The 18,475-nt window shown below is 41.5% G+C and overlaps 1 protein-coding gene and 3 pseudogenes across 2 annotated transcripts; all 4 read right to left on the bottom strand.

The window, feature by feature from the left end:
- Positions 1-250: 250 nt before the first annotated feature.
- LOC148006449 (glutaredoxin-1 pseudogene) lies at positions 251-578 on the bottom strand (annotated as a pseudogene).
- Positions 579-1,093: 515 nt separating this feature from the next.
- Positions 1,094-2,042, bottom strand: LOC148006448 (carbonyl reductase [NADPH] 1-like). Of its 2 annotated transcripts, XM_087655321.1 has the most exons (2): positions 1,755-2,042; positions 1,094-1,670 (listed from the first exon to the last, which is right to left on the bottom strand). In XM_087655321.1, the coding sequence occupies exons 1-2, from the start codon at positions 2,040-2,042 to the stop codon at positions 1,212-1,214; spliced, it is 747 nt and encodes a 248-aa protein (XP_087511447.1). In that variant the 3' UTR covers positions 1,094-1,211. The 2 variants fall into 2 exon arrangements, with proteins under 2 accessions (XP_087511447.1, XP_087511446.1); XM_087655320.1 differs by having other exon boundaries at positions 1,094-2,042.
- Positions 2,043-14,137: 12,095 nt separating this feature from the next.
- On the bottom strand, positions 14,138-14,521 carry LOC148006447 (elongin-B pseudogene; annotated as a pseudogene).
- Positions 14,522-18,091: 3,570 nt separating this feature from the next.
- Positions 18,092-18,475, bottom strand: LOC148006446 (elongin-B pseudogene; annotated as a pseudogene).

Genomic DNA, 18,475 nt, shown 5'->3' with positions numbered 1-18,475 from the left:
AGAGACACGTTAGCACATGAAGAATGGAAAATCAAACCAGTGTGGTTTGTTAAGCTTCTCAGCCCCATGTTAGAGGCAAACAGCAACAGTTTTTAGCACTGAGGAAAAGAAGAAATAAAAGCCAATTTGTTGAAAATCCCAGTCACCAGAAAATACTGATATTCTTTGTGATGCACATCAACTCTCAGGAGTGCTGGCCATCAGAATGGCTGGATAACAGCTCTCATCATGGGCTCTGCCTGCACCCCTTTCATAACTGCAGAGCTCCAATCTGCATCATCTGGGTCATCAGCTCCCCATTCTGTGGCAAGGAGATCAGATCACTGCGTCTACCTATACAGTCTTTCTTTGTGTATGAAGACCTGAGGAACTGTTGTCCCTCAGGTGAGCTGTTGTAAATAATCTTGAATCGCGTTGGTGTTGTTAGTGGATGTCATGTTCACAAATTCCAGAAGACCAGGTTTGAAAGGCAGTTGTCTGAGGTTTTCTTGGGTCTTTCTGCAATAGGGGCAAGTGGGCTTAATAAACACGACCGTCTTCCCAGATGAGCTCTTGCAGTTCACAAACTGCTGAGCCATGCTGACCGGCTGCAGCTTTCCAGGAAGGAACATTTGGTTGAAGGTACTGGTCCAGTATCAAATGGCAATTCTAATCCATTCTTAGCCATGCATTCTACTTGAAGCCCATATAAAAACATGGAAGAAAGCAGGTTTTACTTTTTCCTGCTTGCACTCACACTGCTGCCAAGTCCTTTCTCTAATATATATTAGAGCCTGCTTACTGAGGATTTAAGCATATACTGATGACCAGCTGAGACATCCATCCAGCTTGTGGACTGATCAACTACTGGACTCTTGGACTTTCCATAAAGCCAGTCATTGGTGAATTAGCTGGTCCATAGCCTGCGATCATTGTGACAAATCCTTTTTCTCTGTACAGAGAGTTTCATCCTTTAAGTTCTGTTAGGGAACACTGTCTTTTATACAGGGTATATAGAGAAGACCTTTTAGAGCAGTTTGTGTCTAAGAGTTTCAGCTCAGTTACAAATTCCCAATGGCCACATTCCTTTTGCATGATTTTCTTTTTCTTTTTTTTTTGTGCTTAAAGACTTAGTTATGTTTATTTTTCCAGAAGTGATGGCATATTATAAACGTCCCTTGGCTTTCACCAAGTCAGGATAGAAGGGGTTGGGGGGGTGGTAAGAGTTGGATTCACCATTGTTCAACTTTTTTATCTTGAACAAACTGCCCGTGAGGCACCTCTGCATCTGGAGGCAAAGGGGCCAAGTACACGGGGGTCTCTGCTCCTTCTTCTGTGCTTTTGGTGGCTTTTGGTCCTGCCATGTTGGTTCTGACCCACCCAGGGCAGCAGGCGTTCAGGAGGATCTTGTCCCCTCTCTTCTCATTGAGTCTCCTGGCGTGGATTCTGGACAGGACTGTCACGTCTATCTTGGGGACCCTATATGCACTATTGGGCCAGCCTTCTTTCGCGTGGACTCTTTTCTTTGCATCCTCTACAAACTTGTTCATGAGCTCCACCAGCACCTCCTCAGTGATGGTCTCACTGTGAAACTTCTGCTGCAGCTCCGGGCTGCAGTTTTTCAGGGCCCAGAGACTCAAGCTGCTTGATACATTCACCACTCTGCCTTGGGGATTTATTATAGGGAGTAGCTCTTTGCAGACATCTTGGGCATCAAAAACGTTGGTTTTCATTGTCACCTCTGCTTGAATGTGGAAGGGGGTGGGGTCAACAACTTTGAAGGCGATGCCCGCATTGTTGACTAGCACGTCCAGTCCTCTGTACTCCTTAAGCAGAAAGTCACGCAGCGCGCGTATGCTCTGTGGGTTGTCGATGTCCAGCTGGTGGAAGCGTTGGCTCAGGCCCTCTGTCTGCAGCTGCTGCACCGCCTTGTGGCCCTGTGACTTGTCCCGTGCCGTGAGCACCACGTCCCCCAAGAATTTATGACACAGATCATGCATGATCGCGAATCCGATTCCTTTGTTAGCACCAGTCACCAGTGCCACGGGTCTGCCGGAAGACATGGCTGCGTGTGTGTAGAAAGGCCGTCGGAGGCCAAGGAACCTGGGGTAAACTCTGCAGCTTGGAGGTAGCAGGACAGCTTTTCTAGTCCGGTTTTCCAGTGTCTTGCATGATTTTCATATGACGCTTTGATACAGGCCTTCTTATTTTCTATAGTTCTTGGCAACAGAATTAAAATAGCAATAGTATTCTATCAATGAAATGCACAGTAATATATTTGCAGGAGTTCATCAGATAGAAGGACTATAGGATAAACAAGAATTGGAAAACCAGATGTCTTTGCTTCTGTGGACCAAGACCAGGAAACCCCAACTACATAAAAATTTGAGGACAAGTTGTGGGAGGTTTGTTCTTTTCTTCAATCATGTAGGTCCTAGGGAAGGAGCTCAGGTATCCAGAGTTGGCAAAGATTACCTTTACTTGCTGAGCTACCTCACATGCTGAATACCTCATTCCTGGAATGAAGAAACTCTGTATCCACCCTGATATTCTGTGTATATATCTATGTATCATTCCTAGAGTACATACTTTGGTCTGTTGGTTTGAAAGCACCAGTCTGGAGACCCACAGGATTACTTCTCCGGCTAATAGTTGGTCTCAGAAGTCCATTCCAGGAGCTGATTTACAAGAACCATTCACTGATCTGGAAGAATCTCTTTTTATAGGCAGTGAGATCTACTGGAACAATGTCAACCATCCTTCTCCCTTCCCAGTTTTGAACTGAATCATTCTCCCCCAAAGACCCGTGGTCTCTGCTCCAGGCTGCATCCCCACAGGCTAGTCTGAAGCTTGCTCTTAGCACTGCATTTATGGTACATCAACATGATTTCCTTACCCCTTTCGCCCCTAGGAGAGTTTTTCAATTCTTCATTTCATCTGATGGGTCTACTCTACATTGTCACCAGGATGAGAGGTGAGAGTTCTGCTCCAACCTTACAATAAGAGATGCTGAGGTATGATGCTATATCCACTAATGCCCTACATGGACGCCTGGCAGTTTAGACAATAAGCATGCCTATCTCATATATGTATTCCTACAGGTCTCCAGAAACTTCTGTTTCGTTTAGTGTGATCCAGTTCAACTAATGCAGTACAAAAAGAAGGATAAATTTCAAGTGCAGGGAGTGGAGAGACAACTCATACATTCTGAGTATTTGTTTAACATAGAACCAAAAGGGTAACTCAGTTCCAGGTGGAGTTCACTGCCCCCTACTGGGCTCTGTGGGAACTGCATGTATGCTGTGCACAGCACTTGCAACAGACAAAATACTTATGTATAAAAGAGATAATAACAATAATGATAATGATAACAAACTGAATCAAACAACCATCCAAAATAGGCACCAAACACTTATTCAAGGACAACAACGTAAAAATTAACCATAAAAAAGTTTTTAAAAATATGGAATTCATTATCTCTCCCATGTGGTTCCCACTGAGACTATATTTGAAGAAACCAAAGACAGATAGCTCTGGTTTTGAATGTTTTCATTTCCTGATAATCATTAGAGCAATACTGTTGAGTTTCTCGTTAGTCTGTTCTATGTGATCATCTCTAGAGTACGATATTTTAGGAATACCTAAATAAATGACCACAAGGATACAGCACGAATACATTTTCCACTATGAAATTAGTGTCCACAGTGTGCCATACATGAAAGTCCAATCCACATGTGTAGCTCTGGCTGGCTGGGAACAAATTATGAATCCCAAGGACCCTGCAAGTCGCAGTGATCTATCTCTGCCTATGGTTTCTGGGATTCCAGGACTGTGACTTCACATAATCTAAAAACAAGGTTCTTAACATTAAAGAGTTGAAAAAAACACATTTTATTCATAAAAATATATTAATTTTTTCAAAAGGGGCTTAAAGGATACAGTCATAATGTAAAGTATATGTATTACCTTAGCAGAAATGCAAATCTATTATAAAAACAAAAATTAAAGAATAAATAGCAAAATTTCAAACAAAACCAAACAAAACCAACTCCTGAAGCAAACAAAACTCACACCAAAAACCAAACACAATAATTAAGCTAAGCAGCCTTCTCTTGCTGAAGATTTAGCACCACAGTCCTACAGCCTGTGGCTGGCCTTGGAAACAGTGGAAAGGCAGTCAGTCACCAATTGCAATACCCTTTTAAAGATGAATCTAGCTATGCTTCTTTGGGGCCTTTGTAGGTCAAGGCCTTCCAAGGCTAAGATGAGACATGTACAGGATTTGGTTTCTAGTCTTTGAAATTCTCTTCACTGATCTACACTAATATTCTTGAAAATCCCTAAGGACAAGCACCAATTTACACTCTGAGACTCCTCCTGGATGGCCAGCAGGTCTTGCTGTGCCTGGACACTTCTCTGAAACCAACCCATGTTCATGTTCAGCATGAGGGGAATTCCAATGTCTGTATGGAAACCTGCTTCCCTTTCCTATTTGGGCTACAGCATTTACTCAGCTCAAATATTTTCACTCCTAAGGAGATTAACGTTTCAAAAAGTTTATCCTCTTTTATCATGAAGGGGTGTTGAATTTTGTCAAATGCTTTCTCAGCATCTAATGAAATGATCATGTGGTTTGGAATTCAAGGCCCATACCTAAACATAGTAAAAGCCATATACAGAAAACCAGTTGCTAACATTAAACTAAATGGAGAGAAACTTGAAGCAATCCCACTAAAATCAGGGACTAGACAAGGCTGCCCACTCTCTCCCTACTTATTCAATATAGTTCTTGAAGTTCTAGCCAGAGTAATCAGACAACAAAAGGAGGTCAAGGGGATACAGATCGGAAAAGAAGAAGTCAAAATATCACTATTTGTAGATGATAAGATAGTATATTTAAGTGATCCCAAAAGTTCCACCAGAGAACTACTAAAGCTGATAAACAACTTCAGCAAAGTGGCTGGGTATAAAATTAACTCAAATAAATCAGTAGCCTTTCTCTACACAAAAGAGAAACAAGCCGAGAAAGAAATTAGGGAAACGACACCCTTCATAATAGACCCAAATAATATAAAGTACCTCAGCGTAACTTTAACCAAGCAAGTAAAAGATTTGTACAATAAGAACTTGAAGACACTGAAGAAAGAAATTGAAGAAGACCTCAGAAGATGGAAAGATCTCCCATGCTCATGGATTGGCAGGATTAATATAACAAAAATGGCCATTTTACCAAAAGCGATCTACAGATTCAATGCAATCCCCATCAAAATACCAATCCAATTCTTCAAAGAGTTAGACAGAACAATTTGCAAATTCATCTGGAATAACAAAAAACCCAGGATAGCTAAAACTATCCTCAACAATAAAAGGACTTCAGGGGGAATCACTATCCCTGAACTCAAGCAGTATTACAGAGCAATAGTGATAAAAACTGCATGGTATTGGTACAGAGACAGACAGATAGACCAACGGAATAGAATTGAAGACCCAGAAATGAACCCACACACCTATGGTCACTTGATTTTTGACAAAGGAGTCAAAACCATCCAATGGAAAAAAGATAGCATTTTCAGCAAATGGTGCTGGTTCAACTGGAGGTCAACATGCAGAAGAATGCAGATTGATCCATGCTTATCACCCTGTACAAAGCTTAAGTCCAAGTGGATCAAGGACCTCCACATCAAACCAGACACACTCAAACTAATAGAAGAAAAACTAGGGAAGCATCTGGAACACATGGGCACTGGAAAAAATTTCCTGAACAAAACACCAATGGCTTATGCTCTAAGATCAAGAATCGACAAATGGGATCTCATAAAACTGCAAAGCTTTTGTAAGGCAAAGGACACTGTGGTTAGGACAAAACGGCAACCAACAGATTGGGAAAAGATCTTTACCAATCCTACAACAGATAGAGGCCTTATATCCAAAATATACAAAGAACTCAAGAAGTTAGACTGCAGGGAGACAAATAACCCTATTAAAAAATGGGGTTCAGAGCTAAACAAAGAATTCACAGCTGAGGAATGCCGAATGGCTGAGAAACACCTAAAGAAATGTTCAACATGTTTAGTCATAAGGGAAATGCAAATCAAAACAACCCCAAGATTTCACCTCACACCAGTGAGAATGGCTAAGATCAAAAACTCAGGTGACAGCAAATGCTGGCGAGGATGCGGAGAAAGAGGAACACTCCTCCATTGTTGGTGGGGTTGCAGACTGGTACAACCATTCTGGAAATCAGTTTGGAGGTTCCTCAGAAAATTGGACATTGAACTGCCTGAGGATCCAGTTATACCTCTCTTGGGCATATACCCAAAAGATGCCCCAACATATAAAAAAGACACGTGCTCCACTATGTTCATCGCAGCCTTATTTATAATAGCCAGAAGCTGGAAAGAACCCAGATGCCCTTCAACAGAGGAATGGATACAGAAAATGTGGTACATCTACACAATGGAATATTACTCAGCTATCAAAAACAACGACTTTATGAAATTCGTAGGCAAATGGTTGGAACTGGAAAACATCATCCTGAGTGAGCTAACCCAATCACAGAAAGACATACATGGTATGCACTCATTGATAAGTAGCTATTAGCCCAAATGCTTGAATTACCCTAGTCGCCTAGAACAAATGAAACTCAAGACGGATGATCAAAATGTGAATGCTTCACTCCTTCTTTAAAAGGGGAACAAGAATACCCTTGGCAGGGAAGAGAGAGGCAAAGATTAAAACAGAGACTGAAGGAACACCCATTCAGAGCCTGCCCCACATTTGGCCCATAAATATACAGCCACCCAATTAGACAAGATGGATGAAGGAAAGAAGTGCAGACCGACAGGAGCCGGATGTAGATCGCTCCTGAGAGACACAGCCAGAATACAGCAAATACAGAGGCGAATGCCAGCAGCAAACCACTGAACTGAGAATAGGACCCCCGTTGAAGGAATCAGAGAAAGAATTGGAAGAGCTTGAAGGGGCTCGAGACCCCATATGTACAACAATGCCAAGCAACCAGAGCTTCCAGGGACTAAGCCACTACCTAAAGACTATACATGGACTGACCCTGGACACTGACCTCATAGGTAGCAATGAATATCCTAGTAAGAGCACCAGTGGAAGGGGAAGCCCTGGGTCCTGCTAAGACTGAATCCCCAGTGAACTAGACTATTGGGGGGAGGGCGGCAATGGGGGGAGGGTGGGGATGGGAACACCCATAAGGAAGGGGAGGTGGGAGGGGGATGTTTGCCCGGAAACTGGGAAAGGGAATAACACTCGAAATGTATATAAGAAATACTCAAGTTAATAATAATAATTAAAAAAAAGTTTATCCTCACAATGTGTACCAATACATTTATAGCATAAAATTTCTAGCATCCAAAGTCTTCCTGATGCATATTTCCTGAAGCCCTTAGCTCTCTTCATTTTAGTAACGTGTCCTGCACCCAGCACTGCTTCTTTAGATACACTGTTTCTCCTTGGCTCTGAACCCGCTGCTCAGTCTTAGGTGCCAAACTTTATCCACTCACAAGTTTCTGCCTTTTGCATTAAGCTGTTGCTTGTATGATTTCTTAGTTTTTTCAGCTTCAAGAATTGTCAAAACTCTTGATGTCCCTACAGAGTTATGTCTAGTAATGACCTGATCAAATCCTAAGATCATGAGAACTGAACAACTGCAGGCCATAAAATGAAAATTGAGCCACTACACATCTCTGAAAAGCTGCTGTAAAAGTGGGATTCAGTTGTTACTGTTTTCAAGTCATTTCAAGCTTTACTCAGGCACAGAATGCTTTCTCAAGAAAGGAAGAGGAATTCTGAATTCTCTCATTGAAATTGGGCTTAACTTACTCTTTGAGTATATACACAGAAGAGAGCAAGACAATTATTTGTAGGATGTGTGGGGGTGTCTATGTATCATTCCAGGGTAACTCCTGCTACAAGTTTGAGGAGCACACCTGCTCAAAGATAACACAAACTCTTTTGTTTTGCTTGCTTCTTTTAACTAATCTAATGACTACAAATTACACCATTTCCTAATACCTCTGGGGCACAGGTAAAATTCATAATACCCACCATTAATCTCTCCATTGGAATTCAGAGCTTCATGGTAAATAATTTTTGTAATTAAAAGCATAAAATATATCTAACACCCAGTCCAACACTTTATCAGTTAAGCAGAACATTCAGTTATCCATTCCAGGTTTAGAAAGTCTTAAAATCCATATTATATCTTGGCTAGCTTATATACTATCTCTTAACTATCCAATGAGATATATGCAAATATTCAGAGTTAAACAGCCTGATCAGCTGTGAGTCTATAATCATTCTTCAACCCCGTTAGAAATCGGAGAATGGCCAAATATCTACACATTTAGGAAGCCTAACACGTATTCCAGAACTGAGAGGTTGTAGAGACCACTCTCCACTAGCACAGTCCCCTGTTAGCAACACGTGAGGGAAGACTTCAGCCTTCTGGTCCAAAATCAATTGACAGACTGTGGAAATGCAGATGAGGAAGGGCTGTTCACCCTGTCTTGGTTGGGCTTATCAGTCAACTATTCTGCATGACTTGTCCTTTTCTGGACAGTATTAGTGTGCAGATGAAACAGGCAGCTTTGTGCAGTGGCTGCCTTGCCACAAAGTATGGCATCACCTGGAGGTCGAGATGTTCAAATTCTTCATTAAATCAGGGAAAGGGAACGGTTAGGAGCAGATATGTCTCAACAAAGGATAAATAATTTTAAATCTCAAATTTTGTGGATTTCTGACGTTTTTGAAGAACATCGATCTATATAAAGTAATCTGGACTGTTGTCTCCAAATCCTAAATATTATCTTGAAAGTTTCAAGTGTCAAACTCAGAGTCATGAATTTGTTATTTGTGTCTTAAATCAGAGGTGTAATCATCTCAGATCTTTGTAATGACATCACTAGAAGGACTGGCTCTAAAACTTGTACTTTTACAATTTTTCGTCAAATAAATTGTATACCAAAGCACAGATATGATGCTAGCTTAGTTACCACATGAGATTATGACTGTATAACCCTATCTACTTCCTCCCAGTTAAATAACAACCATTTCTACATTCCTCATAAAAACAACTTCAGAATAATCCCTTTCAGCCCCCCAAAAGTCTAGGGAACTGGGACGAAGACTCTTCTGTAACTTCTTCAAGCTGTACATGGGCGTTGAGATATCCTTGTGGGTAGGGGGTAGGAATAATGAAGCACATGCTGTAGCATGTGTGTCCTGATTGGACCCGCCTGAAAGTCTTTGAGACCAGGAGTCCAAGTAGGCACACTTCTCATCATACAACTCTCAAGACAAACGTTTAGGATTCAGATAACTTTTTCTGTTTGATTCTCCTGAATCATTTTTTCAGGAGGTCTACCTCTATCAAATCAGATCAGTAGGACTCTGTGAGGTTTCCAGAGCCTAACCACACTTTGTAAAAGCACAAAGACAAAACATTTGTCCCAAAATACTGTGTTACTCAGTCTGTATCCAAATAGCTTGTATCTTATACTCTTTCCCGGACTAATAATATAACCATAAAACTCAAAGGCACACCCATTATGACGATTAAACGACTTTTAACACACGAAGTAAGCTAAACAATGAGCCTGATACACTTTTGTACTCTATGATATCAGGAAATGAACCGAATAATCCGGTGGAGCCCACGTTAAGAGAATCTGAGCTTCCTGTTCTGGAATATATCAAAGTAACCACACACCCTCGCTGGCCGTCATCAACCAGAGATACGGCTTTTAGCGGCTAACACATAAAACACATTTAAAAACTTCTATCAATTCTAATACCAATACGCCATGTATCAAACCAGGACTTTGACTCAGGGTAGAGAGCTTTAGAGATGGACATATGTTAGGCTACAGATTTTTGTTTAACCTTAAGACAAATATCTATCTATCTATCTATCTATCTATCTATCTATCTATCTATCTATCTATCTATCTATCTATCTCCATCTGTTTAGCTCTTTACCCGGAGTCACAGATTTTATTGAACCTAAATTACTGGTAAGTAACATTGGATACTCTAAGTGGATCCAGGGACTAATTTTTCCCGACCTAAGTTTCAATCCATGCATGAAAATCCCCATGTGATTCTCATAATGTCTGTACTCTCCTTTTTTTTTTTTGTTTTTTTTTAGGAAGCCAAATCTTTTTTTATTGGGGGAGTGGGTTTCTAGGGGTTAGGCCTGGGGTCCTCACTGCACAGCTTGTTCATTGGCACTGCCTCCAGAATCCTGTGGCTTCATCACATCTGGAAGCTCCGAGGGCTGGAGAAGGGTTCAATAAGCAGCGCTACAACGGTGTCATCTGCTCGAAAGGCCAGGCCCACTGTGGCTGGGGGCTGTGGCCTTGCTGTCTGACTGGTGAAGCCACATTCGCCCAGAGTTTTTCCATCATTGAGGAGCTGGTCGTCCTTGTACAGCCGCTGCTCCTCTGGCGGCCGCTTGATGATGCCCTCGACGATGCACTTCAGTTCGAACACCGTGCTCGACTCCTTGGCGTCCATAAAGATGGTGGTGGTCTTGTGGCGCCGGATCATGAGAAACACATCCATGCCGATGGCTGCTTCTGGCTCCACCCTTTGTACTCTCCTTTAGACAAACTTAAACATCTTCTATCAAGTATAATACCAAAAACCAATTTAAAATTCAGGACATTAGCCAAAATGCATCCATCTGTTCAGCTGTCTACCCAGAGCCACAGGTGTTTAATTAACCTTCATGTCTTCCACAATATATGTCTGTATCCACTCTGACCAGAGTTAAAGGTATTTATCACAACTCTCTACTAAGATAGGGAAAAATTGTTCACTAACTCCAAGTACCAAACTATGGTGAAAATCCCCACGTGTTTCAAGAAATGTCTTTACTCTCTTCTTTGTAAAATTGAACTTATTCACCTGTTAATAAAATCGTCCTTACTAAGCAGCTTGTCTAACTAGGATTTCCACCCAGAATTCCTGTGGAGCCCATGTTAAAAGAAATATGAGTATCATGAAAGATTTTAGAAACAACGCACTTTAAAGAGCAGCTTTAAATCTCTAACTCTATGACTTGCCATTACTTGTCACACAGCAGGGAATCTACAATGTGCCAGCCCAGGGTGCTTCTCTGTTTCTTTGTTTAAATTCCTAATATTGAGATACCACATGGCTTAACATGGTGCTGCCCACCTCTTTCTTTTTTTTTTGTTTTCATAGCTGGGGACCGAACCCAGGGCCTTGCATTTGCTAGGCAAGCGCTCTACCAGTGAGCTAAATCCCCACCTTGCCCTCGACTTCTTTAGAAATGAAAACTTTCAACTCTTTGGATTAGCAGTGGACTGTTTCTCAGTGGGCCGGTTTGCCGTATGTTCATGCAAAAGTATAAAATCTAAAAGGCTGCTGTTTTCCCCATCAAGGTTCTGCACCTCAATACCCCAAGATATCTGATGGAAATCTTAATTATCAGCCAGGAAAATATCATACCTGATCTGCGCCATCCCATACAACACAGCCAAAGGCTTCTCTCTGAGCCTGGCAGCAATCTCTCTACCTATCAGTTTCCCAAGTCGGTTTCCCTGCCAGACACACACATCCCAACTCTGTGGCCACAGAGACCATCTGTCCCACACTTTCTTACACTTAAATCGCTACATGAAAGGACACACTGCACAACAACCTTTGGCCCAATTGATAAGATATAATTGACCCTCTAAACCTATAAAGCCCAATTTACATCCATCCCTTAAAAATATTTGTAACAACCTGTAAAGGTGCAGCAGGGAATCTTAACGTCACCCACCATATAGTCCTGCACCGGATTCTCTCCCTCTCACCCCCATCTCTTCCCCCTTTCCCATGTGGTCTCCTCCTCTCCCTTCAACATTTTCCCTGCCCATCCTTCCTTCTCATTCAATGACAAGCCTCCTTTTGCCTTGTAAATGTCTCACCTGTGACAACATCCCACATTTCACCATTTTGATCTAATTACAAAACTTTTCTCTCAAATACAACCTGAACACAACTATTAAAGTTTTGTAATTAAAAGCATAAAGTAAATCTAACATCCAGTCCAACACTGTCAGATGAGCAGAACATTCAGTTATCCATTCCAAGTTTAGAAAGTCTTAACACCCATATTGTATCTTGGCTAGCTTGTATACTATCTCATAAATCTCCAATGATATATAATATATATATATATTCATGTATATGTATATATATATATGTTCAGAGTTAAACAGCCTCATAAGCTATGAGCCTATAATCAGTCTTCAACCCCCTCAGAAATCTGAGAATGGCCAAGTATCTACACACATAGGAAGCCTAAAACACCTTCTAGAACTGAGAGGTTGTAGAGAGCACTCTCCACCAGCACAGTACCCTGTTAGCAACACGTGAGGGAAGACTTCAGCCTTCTGGCCCCAAATCAACTGACAGACTGTGGAAATGCAGATGAGGAAGGGCTGTTCACCCTGTCTTGGTTGGGCTTATCAGTCAACTATTCTGCATGACTTGTCCTTTTCTGGACAGTATTAGTGTGCAGATGAAACAGGCAGCTTTGTGCAGTGGCTGCCTTGCCACAAAGTATGGCATCACCTGGAGGTCGAGATGTTCAAATTCTTCATTAAATCAGGGAAAGGGAACGGTTAGGAGCAGATATGTCTCAACAAAGGATAAATAATTTTAAATCTCAAATTTTGTGAATTTCTGACGTTTTTGAAGAACATCGATCTATATAAAGTAATCTGGACTGTTGTCTCCAAATCCTAAATATTATCTTGAAAGTTTCAAGTGTCAAACTCAGAGTCATGAATTTGTTATTTGTGTCTTAAATCAGAGGTGTAATCATCTCAGATCTTTGTAATGACATCAGTAGAAGGACTGACTCTAAAACTTGTACTTTTACAATTTTTCGTCAAATAAATTGTATACCAAAGCACAGATATGATGCTAGCTTAGTTACCACATGAGATTATGACTGTATAACCCTATCTACTTCCTCCCAGTTAAATAACAACCATTTCTAAATTCCTCATAAAAACAACTTCAGAATAATCCCTTTCAGCCCCCCAAAAGTCTAGGGAACTGGGACGAAGACTGTTCTGTAACTTCTTCAAGCTGTACATGGGCGTTGAGATATCCTTGTGGGTAGGGGGTAGGAATAATGAAGCACATGCTGTAGCATGTGTGTCCTGATTGGACCCGCCTGATAAAGTCTTTGAGACCAGGAGTCCAAGTAGGCACACTTCGCATCATACAACTCTCAAGACAAACGTTTAGGATTCAGATAACTTTTTCTGTTTGATTCTCCTGAATCATTTTTTCAGGAGGTCTACCTCTATCAAATCAGATCAGTAGGACTCTGTGAGGTTTCAGAGCCTAACCACACTTTGTAAAAGCACAAAGACAAAACATTTGTCCCAAAATACTGTGTTACTCAGTCTGTATCCAAATAGCTTGTATCTTGTACTCTTTCCCGGACTAATAATATAACCATAAAACTCAAAGGCACACCCTTTATGACGATTAAACAACTTTTAGCACACGAAGTAAGCTAAACAATGAGCCTGATACACTTTTGTACTCTATGATATCAGGAAATGAACCAAATAATCCGGTGGAGCCCACGTTAAGAGAATCTGAGCTTCCTGTTCTGGAATATATCAAAGTAACCACACACCCTCGCTGGCCGTCATCAACCAGAGCTATGGCTTTTAGCGGCTAACACATAAAACACATTTAAAAACTTCTATCAATTCTAATACCAATACGCCATGTATCAAACCAGGACTTTGACTCAGGGTAGAGAGCTTTAGAGATGGACATATGTTAGGCTACAGATTTTTGTTTAACCTTAAGACAAATATCTATCTATCTATCTATCTATCTCCATCTGTTTAGCTCTTTACCCGGAGTCACAGATTTTATTGAACCTAAATTACTGGTAAGTAACATTGGATACTCTAAGTGGATCCAGGGACTAATTTTTCCCGACCTAAGTTTCAATCCATGCATGAAAATCCCCATGTGATTCTCATAATGTCTGTACTCTCCTTTTTTTTTTTTTGTTTTTTTTTAGAAAGCGAAATCTTTTTTTATTGGGGGAGTGGGTTTCTAGGGGTTAGGCCTGGGGTCCTCACTGCACAGCTTGTTCATTGGCACTGCCTCCAGAATCCTGTGGCTTCATCACATCTGGAAGCTCCGAGGGCTGGAGAAGGGTTCAATAAGCAGCGCTTCAACGGTGTCATCTGCTCGAAAGGCCAGGCCCACTGTGGCTGGGGGCTGTGGCCTTGCTGTCTGACTGGTGAAGCCACATTCGCCCAGAGTTTTTCCATCATTGAGGAGCTGGTCGTCCTTGTACAGCCGCTGCTCCTCTGGCGGCCGCTTGATGATGCCCTCGACGATGCACTTCAGTTCGAACACCGTGCTCGACTCCTTGGCGTCCGTAAAGATGGTGGTGGTCTTGTGGCGCCGGATCATGAGAAACACATCCATGCCGGCGGCTGCTTCTGGCTCCACCCTCTGTACTCTCCTTTAGACAAACTTAAACATCTTCTATCAAGTCTAATACCAAAAACCAATTTAAAATTCAGGACATTAGCCAAATTGCATCCATCTGTTCAGCTCTCTACCCAGAGCAACAGGTGTTTAATTAACCTTCATGTCTTCCACAATATATGTCTGTATCCACTCTGACCAGAGTTAAAGGTATTTATCACAACTCTCTACTTAGATAGGGAAAAATTGTTCACTAACTCCAAGTACCAAACTCTGGTGAAAATCACCACGTGTTTCAAGCAATGTCTTTACTCTCTTCTTTGTAAAATTGAACTTATTCACCTGTTAATAAAATGGTCCTTACTAAGCAGCTTGTCTAACTAGGATTTCAACCCAGAATTCCTGTGGAGCCCACGTTAAAAGAAATATGAGTATCATGAAAGATTTTAGAAACAACGCACTTTAAGGAGCAGCTTTAAATCTCTAACTCTATGACTTGCCATTACTTGTCACACAGCAGGGAATCTATAATGTGCCAGCCCAGGGTGCTTCTCTGTTTCTTTGTTTAAATTCCTAATATTGAGATATCACATGGCTTAACATGGTGCTGCCCTCCTCCTTCTTATTTTTTTTTTTTTTCATAGCTGGGGACCGAACCCAGGGCCTTGCATTTGCTAGGCAAGCGCTCTACCAGTGAGCTAAATCCCCACCTTGCCCTCGACTTCTTTAGAAATGAAAACTTTCAACTCTTTGGATTATCAGTGGACTGTTGCTCAGTGGGCCGGTTTGCCGTCTGTTCATGCAAAAGTATAAAATCTAAAAGGCTGCTGTTTTCCCCATCAAGGTTCTGCACCTCAATACCCCAAGATATCTGATGGAAATCTTAATTATCAGCCAGGAAAACATAATACCTGCTCTGCGCCATCCCATACAACACAGCCAAAGGCTTCTCTCTGAGCCTGGCAGCAATCTCTCTACCTATCAGTTTCCCAAGTCGGTTTCCCTGCCAGACACACACATCCCAACTCTGTGGCCCAGAGACCATCTGTCCCACACTTTCTTACACTTAAATCGCTACATGAAAGGACACACTGCACAACAACCTTTGGCCCAATTGATAAGATATAATTGACCCTCTAAACCTATAAAGCCCAATTTACATCCATCCCTTAAAAATATTTGTAACAACCTGTAAAGGTGCAGCAGGGAATCTTAACGTCACCCACCATATAGTCCTGCACCGGATTCTCTCCCTCTCACCCCCATCTCTTCCCCCTTTCCCATGTGGTCTCCTCCTCTCCCTTCAACATTTTCCCTGCCCATCCTTCCTTCTCATTCAATGACAAGCCTCCTTTTGCCTTGTAAATGTCTCACCTGTGACAACATCCCACATTTCACCATTTTGATCTAATTACAAAACTTTTCTCTCAAATACAACCTGAACACAACTATTAAAGTTTTGTAATTAAAAGCATAAAGTAAATCTAACATCCAGTCCAACACTGTCAGATGAGCAGAACATTCAGTTATCCATTCCAAGTTTAGAAAGTCTTAACACCCATATTGTATCTTGGCTAGCTTGTATACTATCTCATAAATCTCCAATGATATATGATATATATATATATATTCATGTATATGTATATATATATATGTTCAGAGTTAAACAGCCTCATAAGCTATGAGCCTATAATCAGTCTTCAACCCCCTCAGAAATCTGAGAATGGCCAAGTATCTACACACATAGGAAGCCTAAAACACCTTCTAGAACTGAGAGGTTGTAGAGAGCACTCTCCACCAGCACAGTACCCTGTTAGCAACACGTGAGGGAAGACTTCAGCCTTCTGGCCCCAAATCAACTGACAGACTGTGGAAATGCAGATGAGGAAGGGCTGTTCACCCTGTCTTGGTTGGGCTTATCAGTCAACTATTCTGCATGACTTGTCCTTTTCTGGACAGTATTAGTGTGCAGATGAAACAGGCAGCTTTGTGCAGTGGCTGCCTTGCCACAAAGTATGGCATCACCTGGAGGTCGAGATGTTCAAATTCTTCATTAAATCAGGGAAAGGGAACGGTTAGGAGCAGATATGTCTCAACAAAGGATAAATAATTTTAAATCTCAAATTTTGTGAATTTCTGACGTTTTTGAAGAACATCGATCTATATAAAGTAATCTGGACTGTTGTCTCCAAATAAATATTATCTTGAAAGTTTCAAGTGTCAAACTCAGAGTCATGAATTTGTTATTTGTGTCTTAAATCAGAGGTGTAATCATCTCAGATCTTTGTAATGACATCAGTAGAAGGACTGACTCTAAAACTTGTACTTTTACAATTTTTCGTCAAATAAATTGTATACCAAAGCACAGATATGATGCTAGCTTAGTTACCACATGAGATTATGACTGTATAACCCTATCTACTTCCTCCCAGTTAAATAACAACCATTTCTAAATTCCTCATAAAAACAACTTCAGAATAATCCCTTTCAGCCCCCCAAAAGTCTAGGGAACTGGGACGAAGACTGTTCTGTAACTTCTTCAAGCTGTACATGGGCGTTGAGATATCCTTGTGGGTAGGGGGTAGGAATAATGAAGCACATGCTGTAGCATGTGTGTCCTGATTGGACCCGCCTGAAAGTCTTTGAGACCAGGAGTCCAAGTAGGCACACTTCGCATCATACAACTCTCAAGACAAACGTTTAGGATACATATAACTTTTTCTGTTTGATTCTCCTGAATCATTTTTTCAGGAGGTCTACCTCTATCAAATCAGATCAGTAGGACTCTGTGAGGTTTCAGAGCCTAACCACACTTTGTAAAAGCACAAAGACAAAACATTTGTCCCAAAATACTGTGTTACTCAGTCTGTATCCAAATAGCTTGTATCTTGTACTCTTTCCCGGACTAATAATATAACCATAAAACTCAAAGGCACACCCTTTATGACGATTAAACAACTTTTAGCACACGAAGTAAGCTAAACAATGAGCCTGATACACTTTTGTACTCTATGATATCAGGAAATGAACCGAATAATCCGGTGGAGCCCACGTTAAGAGAATCTGAGCTTCCTGTTCTGGAATATATCAAAGTAACCACACACCCTCGCTGGCCGTCATCAACCAGAGCTATGGCTTTTAGCGGCTAACACATAAAACACATTTAAAAACTTCTATCAATTCTAATACCAATACGCCATGTATCAAACCAGGACTTTGACTCAGGGTAGAGAGCTTTAGAGATGGACATATGTTAGGCTACAGATTTTTGTTTAACCTTAAGACAAATATCTATCTATCTATCTATCTATCTATCTATCTATCTATCTATCTATCTATCTATCTCCATCTGTTTAGCTCTTTACCCGGAGTCACAGATTTTATTGAACCTAAATTACTGGTAAGTAACATTGGATACTCTAAGTGGATCCAGGGACTAATTTTTCCCGACCTAAGTTTCAATCCATGCATGAAAATCCCCATGTGATTCTCATAATGTCTGTACTCTCCTTTTTTTTTTTTTGTTTTTTTTTAGAAAGCGAAATCTTTTTTTATTGGGGGAGTGGGTTTCTAGGGGTTAGGCCTGGGGTCCTCACTGCACAGCTTGTTCATTGGCACTGCCTCCAGAATCCTGTGGCTTCATCACATCTGGAAGCTCCGAGGGCTGGAGAAGGGTTCAATAAGCAGCGCTTCAACGGTGTCATCTGCTCGAAAGGCCAGGCCCACTGTGGCTGGGGGCTGTGGCCTTGCTGTCTGACTGGTGAAGCCACATTCGCCCAGAGTTTTTCCATCATTGAGGAGCTGGTCGTCCTTGTACAGCCGCTGCTCCTCTGGCGGCCGCTTGATGATGCCCTCGACGATGCACTTCAGTTCGAACACCGTGCTCGACTCCTTGGCGTCCGTAAAGATGGTGGTGGTCTTGTGGCGCCGGATCATGAGAAACACATCCATGCCGGCGGCTGCTTCTGGCTCCACC

Source organism: Rattus norvegicus, chromosome 3 (genome assembly GCF_021556685.1).
Source record: "Rattus norvegicus strain SHRSP/BbbUtx chromosome 3, alternate assembly SHRSP_T2T, whole genome shotgun sequence".
NCBI lineage: Eukaryota > Metazoa > Chordata > Mammalia > Rodentia > Muridae > Rattus > Rattus norvegicus.
Note: the sequence above shows the minus strand (reverse complement) of the source record. Positions and strands in the feature narration are given on the sequence as shown.